The 22,148-nt window shown below is 42.2% G+C and overlaps 2 protein-coding genes across 5 annotated transcripts in view; one reads left to right on the forward strand and one right to left on the reverse strand.

Moving 5' to 3' along the window:
• Positions 1-351: 351 nt before the first annotated feature.
• FBXO33 (F-box protein 33) lies at positions 352-17,935 on the forward strand. The gene is made up of 4 exons (XM_033142959.1): positions 352-1,034; positions 12,463-12,573; positions 14,126-14,811; positions 15,557-17,935. Exons 1-4 carry the CDS (start codon positions 367-369, stop codon positions 15,826-15,828), a joined length of 1,737 nt encoding a protein of 578 aa, XP_032998850.1. The 5' UTR covers positions 352-366; the 3' UTR covers positions 15,829-17,935.
• Positions 17,936-20,367: 2,432 nt separating this feature from the next.
• The window catches only part of MIA2 (MIA SH3 domain ER export factor 2), a 51,334-nt gene continuing 49,553 nt past the window's right edge, over positions 20,368-22,148 (reverse strand). For all 4 annotated transcript variants that reach the window (XM_033142998.1, XM_033142990.1, XM_033142981.1 and 1 more), the window contains one exon: positions 20,368-20,864. In XM_033142998.1, the coding sequence (XP_032998889.1) occupies positions 20,701-20,864 (164 nt within the window). In that variant the 3' untranslated portion in view covers positions 20,368-20,700. The remainder of the gene's footprint in view (positions 20,865-22,148) is intronic.

Genomic DNA, 22,148 nt, shown 5'->3' on the forward strand with positions numbered 1-22,148 from the left:
GTACGGCGACATTCGAATTTTGGAAAGATGCAGAAACACCGGGCGTCTTCCTTCCTCGCCGCGCGGAGGACTTTGTGCAGGCAGGGGCTCTTTGGCGGAAGCGCCTCCCGTTGTTCTTCTAAGCGTCTCCGCGGCCTTGCAAAGGAAAGATCCAGGTCGGCTATCGCCTCCTCCTCCTCCTCTGCGAAACTTTCGTTAGGTGGCATCCATCAGCCAAGCCAGCCCTTCTCCGCGCGCTGAGTCATAAAAGCAACAGTACCCCGCCACCCCCGCCGGCTGAGGACACTTTGGTACGCTCCTTCTCCCCCTCCCTCTCGGCGCGTTGGTGCGTTCCATCCCGCCCCGACAACCCAACCCCGGAGCCCAATGGTACATCTCGCCCTCCCCCTGCGGCTGGGAGCAGTGGTTGGCTCCGGCAGCGGCGGCGGCGGCAGCAGAAGCAGCAGCAGAGTCCCGTCCGGTCCCGCCCCGCCTCCCTCCGCCTTGTCATTGATGTTGTTGTTTCTGTCGCAGGAGCCGGAGGGGAGGCCGAGGCCGGGCTCGGGGCTGCGGCCGCCGGCGGCTGGGCCGGCCATGTCGTCGGTGTGTGGGGGGCCGGTGGGCGCCGGCTCCCTGCCAAGCGAGCTGGTGGTCCACATCTTCTCGTTCCTGGCCGCCCCGGACCGGCTCCGGGCCTCGGCCGCCTGCTCGCACTGGCGAGAGTGCCTCTTCTACCCGGCCCTGTGGCCCCGGCTGCGCCTCAGCCTGCGCGTTTGCCCGGCCGAGCGCCCGCGCCTCGACTTCCTCATGCGCAAGTGCGGCTGGTTCGTGCGCGAGCTCCGCGTCCAGTTCGCCGCCGACAACTACCCCAGCGGAGGAGCCGGAGGCGGCGGAGCAGCAGCCGGAGGAGGAGGCGCCAGCGGGGTGTGCGAGGAAGCGGCGGCCGCGGCAGCCGCGGCGGAGGGAGAAGCGCAGCTCTGCCCTCGCTGGCTGGAGCTGCTGAGGACCTACCTGGAGCTCGTACTCTGCGTGCTTAGCAGCGTCCGCAACAACAGGTAGGACGGCGTGGTGGGAGGCCAGCCATCGTTAACTAACACCCACAAACACACACGCGTACTAACACCAATGGAAACACGCACCGAGCGAGAGGGAGAGTTGCAAAGCCTCCTGCTTCCCCGCTACCTAGCTGGGAAGCAGAAGCTTTCTCCCTCTTTCAAAGGTTCATGTGCTTTCTAACATCTGCCTGAAGTTCAGCCGATTGAGTTATTACTGGGTGGGGGGAAGCTGCACCTGTTGAATTCCCGATTGTCACGCATCACTTAAAGACGCCTTACTCCTGCTGTGCGCGCGGGGGGGTGGGGTGGGAGGGATGTGTGAGCGGCGAGGAAGGAGCCATTCTGGAGCAACTCTAAGGGAACATCACACGAAGGAACACACGTCTGCACGTCGCCACCCAAAAGTGCTGCGGTTGGGGGGGGGGATCCTTGTGAAGAGGAGTGTTCCTGGATAGGTAGCCTCACTACCTTCCACACGTCAAGTGCTTTCCCTGGGGTGTCACCAAAAACAGGGAGCTGTTGAGACAGTTGTTATTGTTTGCCCGGTGCCCCCTATTTTGATGGGTTCATAATACTTTTTGTCATAAGCTGCTAGGAAAACCTGACAGTTGCTTTTGGTTTCTTGACTGACAGAAACACTAACCATTCGTCAGCTAACATGTCACTTCTTTAGTGCCTAAATCCTTAAAAATGGGAGACAGTGGCTTTGTGGTGTCTGTTCTAGAACACCTACTGTTAGTGTACTATTCTGAAGCCAGCAGCAGGGCACATTAATAATTTGCTCTGCTGAAGGCTGTTACATAATTGGGAAACCAGTTAAAGAACATTTTTTTTCTTTTTTAAAGGGAGCGATACCAGCTCATCCAAAGTGATATCTTTTCCTTTCCAGTGACTCTAGTGTGTGTTGTCATACAACAAAGGTGTCACAATTAGTCACATACTTTGCATTTTTAATTGGGTTTTATAAACAAGAATGTTTTACAAATAAGTATACCAAGTTTTCTCATGTCATTTGTATATCACAAAATAGCATAAACATATTTTGCATTTGTAAGCCTTTAGCACTGCATTCTCCCTCAAGATTTCCAAAATTCCCATTCTGTCAAGGTCATATAATGAAGAAATCTAACTTGATCAGTAATGTTCCAGAGCTGTTTGTTTCCTTTTGTTTCCTCCTGTGTTACTCTTGTTTCCACTACAGAATGACATGTCCTTTTCCAGAAAAGATCGTGCAGTTGTCCATGCTGTGCTCATCACTCTTTCCTACAGCCAGTTCTGCATAATAGAATAAACTATAGTTTGCACATTTTAAGTAATTTGCAGTAAGAAAATCCTGTTCAGATCATACATCTCAGAAAATTTAACTGCTGCAACTGGTGCAACAACCATATGTCAATGAAAAGATGTGATAAGATCTGAAGCAGCCAAGATCAGATTTGTGGCCATTTTTTTTCAGAGATTTCGAAGCTCAGGCTCACTCTGTTGGGTGTTACAGTGACCGTCTTTTGTCATGTGGATACTGAAACACTCAAGTATGTGTGCTGTGAGCCAGGAAATTGCAGTTCACTTTCACGGCAGCCAGGAAATTGCAGTTCATATTTCACCTCATCTGTGAACTCACCAGGTGACCTGCTGTGGGGCCTTTCTGTCACTTTTTATTTTTGCGCATTTATTACATTTATTTAAATCCCACCTTGCTCCCAAGGAGCTCAGTGTAACACACATGGTTCTTCCTCTCCCTATTTTATCCTCACAGCACCCATGTGATGTAGGTTAGACTTGGAGCCAATGATTGGCACTCTTACACTCACCTGTGGAAAAGGCAGCTGCTTGCTTAAGGGAAGGAGGCAATCTGCATGAAAAGTAACAAGCCAAGAACCAGAAAGAGAGAGCAGCAAAGTCCTTTCTTTGAGCTGATACCCTGTCCGTCATCTAGAAGAGAGGCTTACAATACAGCATGCACTACAGGGTATATGGTTATATATTAAAAAAAAACAAAATAAATCCATGCACCTGTTATAAAAACAGCAACACTAAGGCCCAACTCTAACCAGCATCACCATCAGCAGGCCTGGACAAATTATTAGGAAACCATTAGACTGAAGTGCTAGGTCTGCAACAAGGGTGTGGTAGGCTAGATGAGCCCCTCTCAAGCTAGCAGCCTATTAAAGCTGCGGGGAATTTGGGCCTCAGCAGTTTCTTACAGGACTTACCCTCCATTTCACTCTGTTAGCTAATCATGGTACACAGATGACTTCATGGGCTTTCTTCTTCAGTCCTGCGGAATCTGGAGAGTGTAAAGATGATGGCATTGCAAGGGTTATTTGTATCTTGCAGCTGATCCTGCATACTGTCTGCTGGTTTTCCTTTGAACATCCCTGTTGCTTACCAGTTGAGGCCATGCTTGCATAAAACATTTATCCAGTTCTATTTATATAGCCTTATTTCTTTACCAGCTAGGCAAAATAATAATTCTGTAGAAGTTAACCCCAGTAATTCTAACTGCAGCTGGTTGAGATTGCAGAGGCAATCCTGTTTCCTTAAAGTGTTTATGTGAACAACCCCATTGAAAGGACCAGCAAACATGCAAAGCTTCTATGTCAGCCTTGTATCTTAACAACTCGCCTTGTGACCATAGGCAACAAGGAATTCCATGAGGCTAATTAGTTGTCTGGCTAAGGAGGGATGGATTGCTCTGACCAGGCACCACCAACCCACTTCGTTTCTGTTCTCACCACTGAGGAAGAGGCTTTTATTCCTCTGAGCAGCATAACAACACAGCCTACTAGCTTTTTAGCAGGCCAGTGGTTTTACTTTACAGGCTATTAACTTTTGTGGACTTAGTTACAAGGCTGTCTTAGTATGTAAATGATCAGGTAGCTTAAAGAGTAGACGATGTGTTGCATATAAATGCTCTAGAAGCATATTTACCATCACAAATTTATTCCTGGAACCCCACAGAGGGGGAAAGCAGCTCAAGTGGTGAGTTAGAAGAAAAAAAATAGTTGATAGTGAAAGAGTAAACCCACCCTGTTGCATCTCTGCTCAAGACTTTCTCCATCTGAAGTTGCTTTTCCTTACAAAAATAGAGCATCAGGGTTTCATTATGTACATTTTCATATTACTTAGTTCCTAGGTAATGAGCCAGAGCATGATCCTTTAGAAAGGATTGCTAGACTAGGGTGTGTGCAAAAACTAGTGTCTGAACTGTATAGAATCATAGAATGTATGTTTTGGTCATGTGCTGTTGAACGCACACGACTCAAATATTGCCAGAATGCTGACATGCACACTTTTTTGAGAAGTAGAAGGAAATGTGTTTCATTTGGCAGAACCATTCTGAGAGTTTATTAACTAAATCCAGCAAATATGTTTGACTCTTTCCTTTTCCTAGTGAAGCAGAACTCTCCCTCCCCCTGCGGTTAACTTTTAGAATTTATTGAGGAAAATATTTAATTGTTGCAGCAGCTTTGTTCTGCAACAACACCTTTTGAATAAACCTTTAAAGCTGCAATTGTAACCACATGTTAGAATAAGCCCTGTGGAAAAACCGTAGAATTCACTTCGGAATTAATACAGAGGATTGTGCTGTAAGAAAGGTGTTGCACCCAAGAAGTTGTCTTTATTTCGCTAACGCTCTACTCCTCCAAAGAGCAAATTGCATGTTTTTCCTGGGCAGCCTCCCAGTTTACAGGACCAGGCTTGCTTAGTTTCATCTGCATCATGATTTTTAAAACTATTCTCTGTTTAGTGTTGAGTAATGATCATGTTGAGTAATGATCATGTACTGTTGTCTCAGGTAATGGATGGGGATATGCTGCCTTGATTGCATCCCTGGATGAATGGAAAGTCTCAGCATCTTCCCCACTCTACAGTGCTGATAGAGCTTGCATGTGTTTGGTGCCTATCCACATTCCATCTGTGCTGCATATGAGTTGGGCACTGTGTACACAATTCACATTCCATCATGCATAGCCTTCATTAATGGATGTGGGCATTCAGCAAGAATATCTGAACATCCAGTTCCTTGTTGCAAGCACAATCCTCATCCAGCAAAGAAATCTGCTCTGGAAAGCCTGCTTCTATGTGTGGATCTCCTTAGAAGATTGCAATTTTAAATAGTCTTACTGAAGTAAATTCTGTTATAACAGTGGGGTCAGTTCACATATAACAAACAAACCATTGTTTGGTGTTGGAGATGGAGCCTCAAGCTCATACGTTGTTATTATTTATTGAATTTGTTAGTCACTTTATCTTGCACAGGGCAACTCAAACCGATTAATAGCCCAACTCTCCCAATAGATACTTTAAAAGCAAGCGGAGGATTAAAATTTTAAATATTCCACCCACTTCTAAAAGGCCACAGATAATTAGAGACCCCATGGAATCTTCTTTTTTAGTTACTTCTTGTTAGGAGTGTACACCAACCATAATATTTGGTTTGAATCCCAAATCTTGGCACTTTTTAAAACAGCTCTGTTTGGCACAGGAGAGTGAATCAGTTCCATTTGCCCCCCACCCTTCCAGTATTGGGAATTCAAATGGCTATAATTTGTCCCCCTTTTGATAGAAGCAGGTAAAATTTGCAGGCATAGCAACTCCTGCAGAATAGATTAGCACATCCAGGGGCTTTTGTACTGGACACCTCCTCCCACATCCCACTTGGCTTCACCATTTTTCTGAAACTAATGCACACCCCTATTTCCTGTGAAACCTTTGCCACAAACTATGAAATAACTAAGTGATTGTGTGTGTGATTTGGAGAGTGGGCAATCAGACCTTGTTCCTGTATGCCTTAACTTCTTCCATGTAAACATGCTTAAGACTGGGGGGGGGGGGGTAGGAAATCAAAGGATGAAATAGCCTTATCTTTTGAGGCCCTGAAATAATAATATCCTTTGAGGCCTTCTCTTCCTTCTCCTTGGTTGCAGGTGCAGTGGTAGTAAACCAATTTTTATTTTTTTTTGTTCTCCATAATTAGTTTCTCCATAGCACCTTGAATTGTTTCAAATATTTTCAAGGTCTGAAATAGATACGAAACTACCGGTAGTTCTTCCTGTTGCTTTACTTTCTCTTCCTCCATCTGCAATGCCTGCTGGTTGGTTATCTGCTTTTGTCACATTTGGTTTCTGGGGAAATACGCCTGCTCTTGACCTGTACAAGATAAATTATGTAGTAATGTTAACTTGTTAGAGCACCTGCGTAATAAAAATGAATAGGCTTGGAAAGGAGGTGAATAAGCTAGGAAAGAAAGAGGCATATTAGCATGTTCAGCATTATGCTGCAAATAGGCTTTTGAAAGATAAGGCGTTTATTTCTGTCGTTGAACTCTTGAAAGAAAAAGGGCACACTGGAAGCACATTTACTGATCAGCATAGCAAGATTGCTTGTTCTGGAGAGATTTTCAGTATTTTACAGAATAGTGGGAAATTTCCATGTCATCGCTGTATGAGATCAGAGAGTTGGTGCCTTTGTTTTTCACACAGCATGATTTAAAATGGCATATTTTATTGCACCAGCTAGTTATTCAAAATGGTTTGCAAGCAAAACATTTTTCATCAATCAGTTGGAGAGAGAAAAAATAGAAATCAAGGAGATATGCTCAGGTTGATGATCGAATGGCCAAGACTGATGTTGCTTCTGTCTTATTTATCCTTCAGTTACATAACAGGCAGTGATAAAATTTACAATCTCTTCAAAACCTACAGTATGTCTTTGTCAAACACAAATGGCCTGAAGTGCAGAGCCACAAAGTCAACTTTAAGTGACTATTGTAACTAATCAAGAACATAACGGCCTGGAAGCTAAGGAAATATATTTCCATGCTTTGAAACATTTGAGTTCTGATTAGAATTTTGGAGTGGCATGGTGAGGAAGCTAAACTGTTCTGTTCTGTTCTGAAAGAACCTATATTCTTTGTAGGAGAGAACAATGTAGTGGTTCTCAGGTTTGGGAATACAAACTCATGATTTACATTTACTAATGGTTCTGACTCCTGATAATGTTTTTATAATTATCTTGTTTAAAGCCCTTCAGAGAACATCCCTGTTTGCAGTTCGCACCATGATAACCTTCTTGGCTACAATGCCACCCACATAATGCAGTGGTGTCATGACATACAGTATGAGCAAGGCTCACTGCTAAAAATGGACAGAGCTACATCAAAAAGCACAGTATATACTTAGCTGGAAATTCATATGATGCAGTGCAATTCTCTATGGCATAGTGTGGGCAGATAAGTAGAGCTGTCCTGTTTGCTACATCTGAGTAACTCTGTTCCCCCTACCATAAATAACTTAATGCATTTGAGAGGTAGGTGCTTTGTTTTTTTTAAATGAAAACTTAAATTCAGAAAAAAGAGCAAAATGCACCCTGTCATTGATGTTTGCTTGGCAGCTTGACTAACGATAGAGCAAAATAGGCTTATCTTTTAATTTCCCCTTTATTAAACTACAACAAGATCCCCAGAGATTCTCAGAAATTGCAGTTATAAAATATGCTTTTGACTTGAGTGTACAGCCTCCAGAGTACAGGCCTATATTGAAACTGGTCAATACTTAGGAGCTTGGGCATCACCCTCTCTGAGCGGCCACTGTGTCAGGACTGTGATGTGAAAATGCAGCACCCAGCCAGAGGAAGCAGCCTGTCTTAGTTCCCTCCTTATCTTCTAGGTCAGTGTTTTTCAACCTTTTTTGGGCAAAGGCACACTTGTTTCATGAAAAAAATCACGAGGCACACCACCATTAGAAAATGTTAAAAAATTTAACTCTGTGCCTATATTGACTATATATAAAGTAATTATCTTGAATTTTTCAATTTTTCCCACGGCACACCAGGCAACATCTTGCGGCACACTAGTGTGCCGCGGAACAGTGGTTGAAAAACACTGTTCTAGGTGTTCAGTGGAATACGGTTCATAATTGAGGAGGTGGAAAATGCAGCAATTATGGCTGATAGAGTGTTGAACAATATGCCCCAAAGTTAATATCTAAGGCATTACCTAAGCCATTAAATATTTTGTAGTAGATCCCTAAACTTTTTAAAAACTTTCTTCCCAAGAAAACATTGGTTAAAAAAGAGTAATCATTCTACTGTTATAATTTTTTAAGTATGTGGGAAATTCTTGAGAAACCTCTTCACTGTCTGATATAATACTAGTGAAATTTGACAGATTTCCACCTACAAACATGAGGGAACTGCGATGTGGTTGCTAATATTTTTAGGCAACATATTACACATGTACGTATTCCTCTAATTGGTAGATATTTGGGATGTCAGTAAAATGTTAGTTTCGCTAATGTAAAGGTTTTGGGCATCTTTCCAATCCTGCCTTTGTGGAAAGTCTTGCCACAGCAGTATCTGTTATGGCAAGACTTGTTTACTTTTTTTATATTCTACTATGTACTTGCTCTCTGATAACTAGTAGGTGTTAGTTTTCTCTCTGGTGCATAGCTTGGTATTGTATTCCGAAACTGTATTTCACAGAAACCACAGTGCACATGAATGTGTAGCTGAAATGGTTACACTGACTACTTTTAGTCTCTGCCAATGCACTAACACTACATAGGCAAGTTGTTGCCTGGGTTTCTGTCATTGTTGCATCTGGCTCTTCCTTCCAACCACAAAAGTAAAATAAATCACAATGCAGAATGTTAGAGTTTGAACATACTAGATCACTCTATAATATTAGATGTGTTTCTGTTGTGGACTAAGTGGCAATGAGATAAATCTAGCAAATTATATTCTGTTTGACTAAGAAGTATAGCATGGGCTATACTTTGTGTGGATAGACAAATGGTGGCCTAGTGAATAAATCTAGTTTCTAAAGGTTTTCTGCCTGGCTCCTTGCACAGCCCCTGATCACCAGGGTGTCTCAAGACAGGACCATGTGCTCTTATGGTGTAGTCATCCATTTTCTTCCTGGGTGAGGCACAGGCAAAGCAATCTTTAAACATGTCTTTTACACTACAGACAGAATTAACTTGGGCAGACCTCTTTACCTCATTGTGCACCTAAACTGTTTACTCCTGTGTACAAGCCAAAGCACAAAGAAATAGCAGTGAGCAGTGAAGGTGCATAGAAGGTGCATAGAGTGCCAAAGTTTCTGATGCAAATTGTGCTGGAGAAGAGGATGCGGAAGAGCGCATTCACTTTATTTTTGCTCATGTAGGTCTAAGCAGAGCCCACACTGCAGGCCTTCCGGCCATTGCTCAACTGAAAATATGGCTTCTGAAAATTAGTTGCTGTACAGAGAATTAATGAATTAGCTTGAGTACAGCACATAAAATAAGGCTGGGAAGAATTAATAGTTTCTGAAGGATCTAGGACATAATATGGAACACAAGGTTCTCCAAGCAATTCCATAAATTTCTCTAAAGCTCAAATGCAGTCTTAATGCAGGTTGGAAACAATTGTGCATAAACCCTAAAGCTAATGTCATACATTAGAAAAATGCTGTGTTTTACGCAGTGGTTTAATGGGTATTACTAAATTGCTCATGTATTTTTAGGACATTACGGTTCATGATAACACATGACTGAAGGAGATCCAGAGTTCATCAAGTTAGCCTGGTGCCAGGAGCTCTCACTGCTGCTGTTGCTGCTGCTGTGGGATCAACTGGGCTCTGGTTGCTGATGGGCTGGGGGAATAGCATGTCTGCAGAGTATGGCTTGGATCCTTCTGTGCATAGTTTCCTGGGAGTAAAGGTAAAGGTAAAGGGACCCCTGACCATTAGGTCCAGTCGTGGATGACTCTGGGGTTGCGGCACTCATCTCGCGTTACTGGCCGAGGGAACCGGCGTACAGCTTCCAGTTCATGTGGCCAGCATGACTAAGCCGCTTCTGGTGAACCAGAGCAGCGCATGGAAACGCCGTTTACCTTCCCGCTGGAGCAGTACCTATTTATCTACTTGCACTTTGACGTGCTTTCAAAACTGCTAGGTGGGCAGGAGCTGGGACCGAGCAACGGGAGCTCACCCGGTCGCGGGGATTCGAACCGCTGACCTTCTGATCACCAAGCCCTAGGCTCTGTGGTTTAACCCACAGTGCCACCCATGTCCCTTCCTGGGAGTAAGCCCCCCTAAAAGTGGGACTTGCTTCCAAGTATATAGGATTGAAGTGCGTGCTGTGATACCTAATCTCTCTGTCTCCCTCTTACATACCCGGGCAGATGCATTCACACACACTTCAAGTCATGATGTACAAGCAGTGCCCACTGTGCTAAAGGTGGGTGTAGAATAGATAGTGCCAGATTGTTAAAGTAAGTGAATGTTTGAAGTCAAAAGAGAAGGTCTTCAGGGTCACTGGATAGTTTGAGCAACTATTTTGATTAGGAGCCTGAGTTATTCATGTGAATCAGTATGTGAGGGCTTACTATCTTCGTCCCTGCAGCAACCACCACTCCTCCTTATAGCATCCAACACAACACATGGCATCCTATTGTGTTGCTCATCTCCCTGTCTTTGCCTCACAGCATTGGCAGATGGGTTAGCATAATGTTTTTTTGTGTGATGCGTTTTATGTGTTGGACGATGCTACAAGAGAGAGTGATAGCAGTGGCAGCTGTAGGCCTCTTATAAGGTCTAGCCTGGCTTTCAGCTGTGCAGCATGTACAGCTTATGCAACTACACACAACTTTCAAATGACAATGCTGTTCTTTTAGAATTTACGGTACCTGAGGCAAAAAGTCTTTGGCTGCAGAGCTAAAAATAGCAATACTGCTTGATGTTCTTGGGTGCTCACTGCTGCTTCTAATTAAAATGTTCACATTATTGTGGCCTGATTCTGTAAGCGGAGCGTATAGATCTGGTATGAAAGCTGACCCTTTAGAAAATCATTTGGCAAGCAATCTCTGTGTTTTGCATATTGGCAATAAATGATGCGCTCAAAATATTGACTTATTTGAGCATGAACTTCGCTGTTATGTGACTAGTCTTCGGATCTCTGTGCAATACATTATGATAACTCTTGAGTAGCTACCAATTGAGTGGCACCCTGCCAAACTCAGGTTTGTACTGACATAAACATAGTTAATATTCTACAGAGTGCTTATGCTTCAGGTTGAATTTATGATCAAAAGTCAATATTTAAATCCAGGGTTGTAGCTAACCACTCATCTAGTAGTCACTTAATGGGAATATGAGTTGCTGCAACCAGACAAGCAAGCTTTTGTTAATTGGACGAAACCTGGCTCTCCTTTACTGCTTTTTAGACCACTGTTGAGTGGGAGCAGGGACTACTTAGATGGTTTTTAATAGACCAGCCTTCAACCTGATGTCCTCCAAACGTCGTAGTGCAAAACATCTGGAGGGTGCCAGGTTGGTGAATGCTTCTTCAGACTTGTTTATACAACAGTTTTCTTTTTAATACTGTGCATCTATGGGAGCGAAAGTGAGCAAATTGTTTTACTTGGCTGCCTACAGAACACCAAAGTAAAGGAGGCTGGAGCAGAATTGAGAATTTAAAATGATATGGGAGGCAAAAGTGTACATGCTGAAATATTTAAACATGATTTTCAGTGAAGCTTTAGTATAGGTAATAAATTAAAGGTTGTACTGTATGTATTGAACTATAAACTTGTCTCCAAATAAGTTGTATATGTACCTTTAAGTATGATGGCCTTGGAAACAGCTGTTATTAGTAAGCTTCACTTAAAATAATCTAGGGAATGGCTGCTGTTTTCTGCCTTTTACTTTGCCCTCTGTGAAGATCTGGCAAATTATCTAATCTGTACCTGGGAGAATCCAATTCAAGAGCTTCTAAGTAAATATTAGGCAGGGCATTGTGTTTATGCCTGAGCCATGCAATATAGAATTTACCAAAAATGTCACAACTCTGCTAAAAACATAACCAGAAAACCTGGAGAGTGATGCAGTCTGTGAAGGCGGGCTAGAAGGAAATCTGGTTAGATGGCCTTTCCATTCCATTCCATCCTTTGTATTCAAACATTTTATTCTTAGGTGGAAAAAAGCCAAGAAAATAAGCAGGTTCATGCAAAGGAAGCTCATTACATCATAGGTTCTATACAGTCTCAGGAGATTTCATTCTGGTATATATTTTGCAAGCCCCTCTACAATGTTATGTCCACTTGTATTAATACCAATCATATAATCATTTCCTTACCACCGTCTATATTCATGAGGATTAGTTCTAGTACACTGTGATTCAGAAAAAAGATTCACTATATTGTGACTGAATTATGTTGGGTTCTTTTCTAGTTTTGAACAAATTTAAATGTATTGGAAAGCTATTTAGCTTGGTCATTCAAATGTACCTTGGTTAGAAGGGGCAACTAGTTTCTAGATTTCATGTGCTGGAAGGCTATAGTGTTACCGTGTGGATTGCGGCTCATATAACACAAAAGCTTGAGCTATTTTCAAATGCTCCTCTAATGCAAAGCCTCTGACTTGACACTTTCCCCTTCCAAATAGGAATCTCCAGAAATTAAGTCTCTTTGGTGATATAAGCATTCTGCAACAACATGGGAGTATATCAAATACGCACCTCAGCAAAGTGGATCCAGATGGAAAAAAGATTAAGCAGTAAGTTGTCCAAAATATCTTGTTACAGTATTGCAGTTTAAAGAAATAGGATGTGTGTGTTGTAAATGTGCTGTCTTAGAATATAATCCTTCGAGTTTATAATCCATTGTCTTCTCTGATGATTTAGTACTGAAAATAATGGCTCATGGATTCACAGTGTCTATCATTCTTTGTTGTTGCAATTTCCTTTGCAAATTGGACATCTTTTCTCAGTCACGATTACTCTAAAAACAAGCCATTTGCAATAGTTGGGAGATTTTCTCCTACAAAATTCACATTCTAGGATAAATCATTTTAAGCAGAGCAGGAAAGGGTGCCAGGGACTGCTATAGTAGTATCTTCATCCAGCAATTCTCAATATAAACTTAAATGCTATCCACGCCACATTGCAAAAAGCAGGTGCATTCTGCAAAAAAGCTGAGCAACTTGCATACTGCTTCAGACACAATTAACCTGACTATTCTCACAATTAACTTCAGGAGCAAAATATGTGATGTGTGGGGACTATGTACACTGTCCTCAGCTCCCTGGTGGAAGGGTGGGATTAGAATGCTCATCATTATCAGAGTTGCTAATTAGAAGAAAGGTTTCTGGTACAGTTAACTCACCTCTTACGTGAGGGGTCCACACATTTATGCAAAACTGCATAAAGCCAGGAACCCTTCAGAACACACACACACACCCGGCAAGATGGAAGGCTGTCTACCCAGCTGGGGAAGGCAGTGGCAGGGCTCTGGTACACTGCCAGAGCTGCTGTTCCAAAACCAGCAATCACAGCTTTGCACAGGTGGGTGGGGGGAAATAAATAAATGGAGAATGGGTTTCCTCCACTCTCCAGTTAGAGTGCAATTGCATAAGTAAAATAAGCGTAAGATACAAGTTACTTCCTACCCCCCCCCCCATTATTTTCATCAGCCAGTATAAATAGGTTACATACAGATGTCCATCACTCTGAATGTGGTACCAAGTCATGACTCACATGTGAGAAATGGTTATCGTGAAACAAGCATCACGGATAGAGCTTTCATATAATCAAATATCACTTCCGCCATTTAGCTTCAAATCAGGTGTCAAGCTGAATGATGTACAAGCATATACAGTATTAATCAGTCCTGATTTTCCCTTTGGAGTATCATTTGAATGAGATACACAAAGTGCTGATACAGTGAGTAGATACAAAACTATTGAACCCACCACGCTAGTATGCTAGTTACAAAATGTGGGGAAGAGAATCAAAACAAGTTAGCATGCACAGTTCCAAAAGGGCAAAATGAATTTTCTTTTATATTTGTTTAAAACGAAAAGACAACAGAACTTTAAAAAGCAAGTGCAATTCTGCTGCTGGAACTTTAGACTTATTTTTAAATGGTGTGTTCTTTCTCTCCTTCACTACCACCCCACCCACCCCTGCTACAGCCAGTGTGTTTCTAATGCAACACAGTTTGCATTAAAGGTGTATAGTTTTGTTGCTTCCTTGTCTATTGAACTTGGCTCAGAATTAAAAAATTAAACTATAAAAGATTAAGACGGTTGCTTCTGTTTCTTCTTGCAGAATACAGCAACTGTTTGAAGAAATATTGGGTAACAGCAGGCAACTGAAATGGCTGTCATGTGGGTTTATGCTACAAATCGTAACACCCACATCATTGTCATCTCTCTCAAATCCTATTGCCAACACTATGGAACACCTGAGTTTACTGGACAACCACATCCCTGGTAATACCACTCTTATCACTGCGGTTGAATTGGAGCGTTTTGTCAGTCTTCGCTCACTCGCCTTGGATTTCTGTGATTTTACAGCAGAAATGGCAAGAGTCCTGGCTGATAGTAACCATGTGCCTTTGCATCGACTGTCTCTTCTGGTCCACAATATTTCCGTAATGCACAAGTCCCTGGAAAATATGCCAGAAGACGAAGATTGGAAGGCACTGACACGCAACAGCACTAATCTTCGGGTCTATATAATGGCTTTTGATATCAAGAGCGATGACATGCTAAGGATTCTTAAACCCAGTATCCCACTGGAGAGGATTCACTTCGACAGCTACATCACTTGCGTTTCAGGAGCTGTTGTTGATCTCATATCTAGGCAGTATGATAAGTTCCTCACTCATTTCATCCTAATGAATGATGTGATAGATATGTCTGGCTTCCCAGATCTCAGCGACAACCGAACCGAAGACCCATTGGTTTTATTGGCCTGGAGGTGCACAAGGCTCTCTCTTCTGGCAGTGCATGGTAGGCAATTACATAGGGGCAAAACACTGCTAGTTTAGAAACCTACACATTCATATGGGTATGGGTATGCCCTTGAGATTTTCCACTCAAGTATTTTTCTCCAGGTTTTGGGAGAATTCCCAAAGTGTTGGGTGTTGGGGCAGGGAATAAATTGTGCTCTGGCTTCAGGCTAGGATACGCTGTGCATATCAACATGATTATATGGTGGGAAACTATTACTACCTTCAGAACACAAGACTCACAGTTGCCAAAAAACAACAACCCAACAACCCTTAATTGGTAGGAAAATAAGTTCCTGCACTGTTGGATTGTCCTTACTTTAGTCATGCATTACTGGCTTCCCCGTCAAAGTTGTATTACACCCAACATACTTTAACAATTATTGGCTCCTTTAACACAAGCCTTTATGCTACATACATATCGTGCTGCAAAACTACTAAGAAATACCATGAGACATTTCCTTACTCATCTGCCCGGAATTATTGGGGAAGGAAAAACAGGCAGCTCTGCAAAAATTAAATAAAAAAGAAGCAGCAGCAATATTCACTTTTTTAATTTACCGAGTAAGTAAACTGATCAATTACTGGGGTGATTTCTTGAAAAGAACCTCATTAGGAAAATTGCTAAATAGGGAGACATTAGCTGTGAGGCTGTAAAATATTAAATTACCTTTGGGGTAGGATGGGGATGGAGAGGGAAGAAAGACAAAGTCCTAAAAAGTAGTAATTTCTTTTTTGTGTTTCAGGTTATACTGTTTGGGCTCACAACCTGATTGCCATTGCTCGTCTTCGTGGCTCTGATTTGAAAGTGCTTGAAGTCACAGAAGAAAGCATTGATTTTGACCAAGGTGAACTGGCCGATCAAGATGTGGATCCGGTGCACAATCTCATTGAGCAGGTATCCCTTGGATTGGGCCGACCTTGGCACGCAGTCATGGACATAGAATTACTCAGTGTCTTTACTGAGCCAACTCGTCATTTTTACAGAGAAATGCAAAGCTTCAGTGAAGGCATTTAGTTCTCTTTATTTACAGTTCCTGTGGTTACATATGCAAGTAGGGTCCTATTATGTTTTTCAGTAGTGTGAATTAACCCCTCTTGTGCTGTGTTTAATCAGTATTAGCTATATAGAATTATATATGTATATTCTACTTCTTGATCAAAGAACGTAGTCGGGTATTGGTTTAGAAGCTGAAAGTGGCAACGTTTAGGGCTTTCACGGTTAATGGACTTGTCTACAAAAAAAAAAAGCAAAACTCAGATGTGGCTGAAGGTTGTCTGAGGTTGCCGGCTAACTTTCTTTTTTGTACTGAGTAACTCTGCAACTTCACTGATTTTACTATTGTCGGAGTTTTTGTGCTCAGGAGCCAAAAATCTTTTTACTATCCATAGCCCAGTGGTTTTGAATGCAGTCATTGTCATGTAAACTAGTAGCATGCTACTTAAAGCTTTTTTTTTAAGAGAGAAAAATCAGGACTATCCAATACCATTTACTGTAAACCTTTGCTTTGATTTCATGTACAATATCTGGAGCATGAAATATTGCCACTCTGCAATCTCCTCCTTAAATATGAAACCGTCGTCTCTTGCACAGTATAGCTTCTTCAGATGCTTACCTGACTCTGAAAGCTATCAATCGTAGTTTCATTGTAAATTAATTGTAGCTTCTTTTTCTTGTGGTCTGTCAGCTTCTCTGTACAAGTTAGCTTTGGGCCCAGATTTAAAGAGAAACGTCAAGTCTCTACACTCCGATGGGGTAAAACCATAATGATTTAAAGATATAAATTTAAGTCTACTTTGCTTGCAAACAAACATTAGTCGTGAAATCCCTAGCAACTAAGTCACTGGATTTTCTCTGTCAGCGCCTGTGTCAGCTGCCAAAGAATAGATTTAAAACGAAGAAGTGCCCACATGCTGGCAGGGGCAGGTCAATTTTTGGCCAGCCAGATACTGCTAGATTGTAATATATAAGGTCGAATTTCGACCTGTGGTACACAGCTGTGCTGTGGCTCAGTCAGCAACCTCAGAACTCTTAAACATGCACCTGTTTCACTGTGAATAGTGAATGTAAAGGAAAGAAAGGAAAACTGATAATACAAACCTTGTTCTATCACAGGTATGAGCTGCTATGATGCATGAAGAACATTCCATGAAGTATGTTTTAAAATCTTGTTATATCTGAGAGGCTTTAAAAGCCGATTTAAACTGTTTCAGGGCAACCGCGGTACAGACGTGGTCTCTGTGAGACTTCCACCTGACCCAAGTTTTAAGTGGTACGAATGTTGTGCATTTAATGTTAAAGGACAGTCTGCAATAATAAAGTTAAGTGGCCAACGTGGGTGCCCAGCAGTGCTGAGACCTGGCTGCCATATTGTAAGCTTTGGAAAACACAATTTATGCAACAGATGTCCAGATATGATTCTATTTATGGAAAAGTTTATATGTGTTTTACAAATGGTTTTACCATCTTATATTAAAATGACCTTTTGACAGGTGTGCGCTGTTTTGTCTCCAGTGAGCACATACCATGCGGATTTTATATGTACATCAGTAGAGTGAATCCACTGGCACAGTGTGTGTGAATGCCAGATGTGGTGAGATTTTATCTTATAAATGTGATCAGACTAAAGTAACTCCTGACAGAAATTGTAAGGAAACCAGCTGAGTGTTTGACTTGATGACTGATGTTGTATGGTTTATGTTAAATGTATATTCTTTTAATCAATGAATAAAGCATTAAAATTGATCATGGAAAAATATTTTATTATATCAGCATGGTAGTTTTAGCACTGAACAAATCACACTTTTCGTTGAAAACTATCTTGCTTGTTTCCACTGTTTAAATCCAGAAAGCCTTGAGTTCTGAAGTAAGTCAGACATTTATTTGGCTAATGCTTTATGAACAATTTTTTTTAGGAAACCAAGCTAAGTAGAAGACCAGACCAGCTATCATAATTTGATATTGTTTGCTTAAACTGGCAGAATAAATCTTTAAAAGTGTAGAATATGGAAAGCCCAAATCCCTCCCGTAGCAAATGCTTATATCAAAATTGAATGTGTTCTAAAACAACAACTGTGTAGTACTTATATTCATGTCCCACTATTAAATAGACTGTGAACACTTACCATGCCTTTGGCTTTACATGTTATCTATTTATTCTTATTACTGTACTTTCTGGGTGACTATACAGTGGATGGACAAACAGCAGCTTGTTCTGTGTGATAAAATTACATTGCCCCCCCCCAAATTTGTTACTAGTTCATGTTACACAGTTCAACACAACACACAGGCAGGGGTGGCTAATGTGGTACCTTCCCTCAACAACGGGCAGGCATCCTGGGTGGGACTGATGGGAGCTGTAGTTCAATAACTGATGAGCCACAGGTTTGCAACCCTTGCACCTAGGATACAATCCAGCAAAAGATAAGTCTTTGTACATACCCTTGATATCAATACAAGAGTCAACCACACACTTAACTGCTCTTGTGAGATCAATTTAACTAAGGGGCTAACAGAGAGTTACAGGCAAACACATGGATCTGAGACCTGGATCCTGTCTTTGAACTCTGCAGAAGGAAAACCTACTTGGAGAGTGACTAGGAATGGGCAATCAGCCACTTCAGATGCTTCTGCACACTAAAATTCCCCTGCCTTCCAAAGCAGCTTTTCTTTGCTTTGTGACCTCAGCTATGCATGTGTAATGTGTAGCTAACCCTTCAAAATGTTTGACTTGTGGGCCACATGGCAAAGGTAGATCATGATGTTACAAGTAAATTAGCACCTACCTGTATTGGCAACTGGCAGAACCAGCTTCCCTTGAAGTTTTTCATTCTTAATGGTTAATGAATGGTCCCTAAGCCTACATAACTTGCAGAAAAGTATGGAAATGCACAAGTTGAAACAAATATGTCCCAATAGCCTGCTTTTGGTGCAATACAGGAAAACCCCCACTAAAGCTGTTAACAAGCTGTGGTGTCTGAGGCAGGTGCACTTGTAACACATGGATGAGGGAAGGGAAAGTCAAATTGTGAGGTCATATTGAATGCAATAAATCCTACTTGAATTCATTAATTAAGTTAAGCATGTCCATTAACTTCAATGGGAGTAGAACTAGTGTTGAGTACTATCCAATCTTTCAAATAGTGGACGATAAAGGGAAACAGCAATTATCAGTATACACCATCCCTTCAACAAAACACAGTGTCTTCAGTGTCCATTTAAAAGCCAAGACAGACAGCCACTTGCACCTCATGATGAAGAGAATTCTAAAAGAGTGAAACGACCCAAAGGTTCCAGGATAGATTCAGTATTGAAATTGGTTATAACAATTTATAATCTGAATAATAGGATGGATCATAATATACATATCTTTGGTGTCATAAGACCAGCATACCCAGGTGCATCTTCAGCATATAGGAAATGGATGTACTACATGCAACTCTGGGGAGGGAATTCCACAGGAAACGGGCTGCCACCTGCCAAACAATGCTACCAGGAGGACTCCCTCATGCAAGAGGATCTGTAGGGAAGGAGGCAGTCTTTCAGGTATTTGGGGCCCAAATAGTTTAAGACTTTAAACACTAATGATACTGGCATCCATCCGTCTCTCAACAGTGGAGTGCGGCTCCAAGGGATGAAGTCAAACTGCAGCATTAGCAGCAGTAAAGTCACCTCCCCAGGGCACAAACCTGGGCAGTGTGTATGAAGGTCCAGGGCTATCCAAGCGACAAGATCCTCCCTTTGGCTTTGCTGATGTGGTCCAAAAAACCAGAAATAGGTTTGGCACCAACGTGGCTGCACAAGTTGCTGGAAGGAGGCATACAGGACACCTTCCAACCATCTGGATTTGTGTAAGGTTTACTCCTCAGCCTTTTCTCTCTCCCCCCCCCCCAAGATGTCACACAAGGCAGCAGAAGTTTAGGGTCAGTGTTTTCTCAATGGGGTTACCCTCGCAGGTTGATGAGTCCTATCTGCCCCTCACTTCCCTCTACATTAATGTGGGCACCTTGAATCGGGCCTAGAAGCTAGCAACCAGGGCAGCTTTTTAAGAACATAGCCTCCTGTTGCAATAATCTGACCTGGAAGAGACCAGAGGATGGAGTAGTGGCCAAGTAATCTCTGTCAAGAGGTCTTAACTGGCAAACCAGCTGAAGCTGGAAAAAGGCACTCCTCCTAACCACCAAAGCCACCTGAGTCTTCAGTGACAGTGCTGGATCCAGGAGTACTGCCACCCCTGCTTTTCCCAGGTGAGTGCAACCCCATCTATAACAGGCCACCTCCCTACCTAATACCTGTGAATTCAGACCAATATCAGTGGCTATGTAGGAGGTGTAACTTCTAAAGCAGGGACTCCCAAACTTTGGTCTCCAGCTGTTTTTGGACTACAACTCTCATCATCCCTAGCTAGCAGGACTAGTAATCAGGGATGATGGGAACTATAGTCCAAAAACAGCTGGAGACCCAAGTTTGGGAAACCCTGTTCTAAACCCATGTGCTCTACCCTTAGAAAACAAAAAAGCAGAGATGCCTGTTTCACTGAAGAGTCAAAATACCAAAAATTATTAAATTTGTTTAATTTTTTTCACATTGCCTTTTGTTACAAGTATTCTCTTCACATGCAATCATTTTCTATGAGACCAAAACAACGGGAGAGTTCTTACATGGTACAAATTTTTACATCTAGATATGCAAATTAAAAATAATTTAGTTACTGCTGTACAACGAAAATCAATTTATTCACAGTTAGACCATTATTTACAGGGCACTCTCCTGAGAATTATCCTATTAAGCTTCAATTTGAGCAATAATACAGTCAGTTAAGTAACAATAGCTACTTAACAGCAAATTATTGAGTTGAGAGGGAAAGGATAGAGCTAGTTCAAAACAGAGTCAAGTTTCTTCTTGTGGTTCTTGAGGAGTCGCAGAAGATGCAGTTGACGGATGTGTTAACTCAGCAGGCATTTCATTTCTGCTCTCAGGTGGCAGTGGTGGGAAAAAGCCAGCCCTTGGAGGCGGGTATTGAGAATAAGGCCTCACAGGAAAGGGACCTCTCACTGTTCAAAGAGAATTATCAAAGCCCGTTTGGGTTAGTATTCAGAATAGAGCTACTTTCTTACAGATTTGACACTGAATACTCACAAACACACACACCTTTAAATCAACAGCAGCCATAACCCATAAGCAAGAATAAAGGAAGACATGGTGCCTATAGCCATGGAAGATGTTTGCCTTCCATGGTGAAGGGGGAGCAAATGTTAATAGTTAACACTTCAATAATTCCCATTGAGGTATCCAAGAGCGTCTATGTGCAAGTGGGACAGAATTTTCCTTGTACAACAGGATTCTCCTCACCTCTGCAGGCCCCACATGTGCCCAACACTTGCTTTGGAGCACTGAGGGAACTCAGGGAAGGGAGCTGCAGGGGGAGAAAAAGAGGGGGAAGTCCTGTTGTGTAAGGGAAATGCTGCTCATGTGATGTGGGGTTCAACGACTATCTGTTGCAAAAGCCAACTTCAGAAGGGAAGCTATGGCATCTAGACTGCCTAACTCATGGACCCCTTTGCTATGGAAGATTCTGCTAGCACTGGTGTGTTCATCTGACAAGAGAAGTAGAGTAGCATTTGGAGCAGAGAATTTCCAAATTTATTTATTCTACAAAACGGATATCCTGCCCTTCTGACACATCTGCATCATTCAGAGTGGTTTACAATTAACCGGGAATGAAAACAGGCTTGGATGCTAAGAGCATTCTAAAATGAAAGTCTACCTTATTGAAATAATTTGTCCAGCAGCAACCATATAATAAAACTGGTTGTTGTTTCAACGCAATGTTTTCATCAATCATCACAAAGCAGTTAGAGGGCCCAAACGGGACTCACTGGGTAAGGTATTTTACAACCTGGGTGCAGCCGCTGAGAAAGGCTTGTTAGGTTTTCTAACAATAACTTACGAGGTAAAGTTTAATCATATCTTCCACTAAAAGTAGTTATTAATTTCCTTAACACAGCTTTGAACTTGGGAAAATGTCCATTAAAAGTTATTGAGCACCATCAGCAAGTTAGCAAGACCCGTTCAGGGATTCACCTCCAACATAAACAGCTTTCCCCAACCTGATGCCTTCCAGGTATATAGAGAGGACCAGGGTTGTACATGCTAGTCTCTTCTCCCACCTCCCTACTAGCTGCAGAACTTTACATACTGAGTGGGAAGGTCTGGATGAGGAATCTTCATGTACTCAGCTGATTACAGGAGATTCCTGTCCACGTGGAGGAGTCTATGTGAAAAGTCCTCCCTATGTTCCCACTCCATGAAGCTGATGGGAACAGAGACACTGGGAG

Source organism: Lacerta agilis, chromosome 1 (assembly GCF_009819535.1).
Source record: "Lacerta agilis isolate rLacAgi1 chromosome 1, rLacAgi1.pri, whole genome shotgun sequence".
In the NCBI taxonomy this organism is placed as follows: domain Eukaryota; kingdom Metazoa; phylum Chordata; class Lepidosauria; order Squamata; family Lacertidae; genus Lacerta; species Lacerta agilis.

Bases quoted from the DNA above. Each gene is read 5' to 3' on its own strand.
- FBXO33 (XM_033142959.1), top strand. From the start codon at position 367: ATGGTACATCTCGCCCTCCCCCTGCGGCTGGGAGCAGTGGTTGGCTCC. The intron at 12,574-14,125 runs GTAAGTTGTCCA...TTCTTCTTGCAG, and splicing joins GATGGAAAAAAGATTAAGCA to AATACAGCAACTGTTTGAAG. The intron at 14,812-15,556 runs GTAGGCAATTAC...TTTGTGTTTCAG, and splicing joins CTCTCTTCTGGCAGTGCATG to GTTATACTGTTTGGGCTCAC.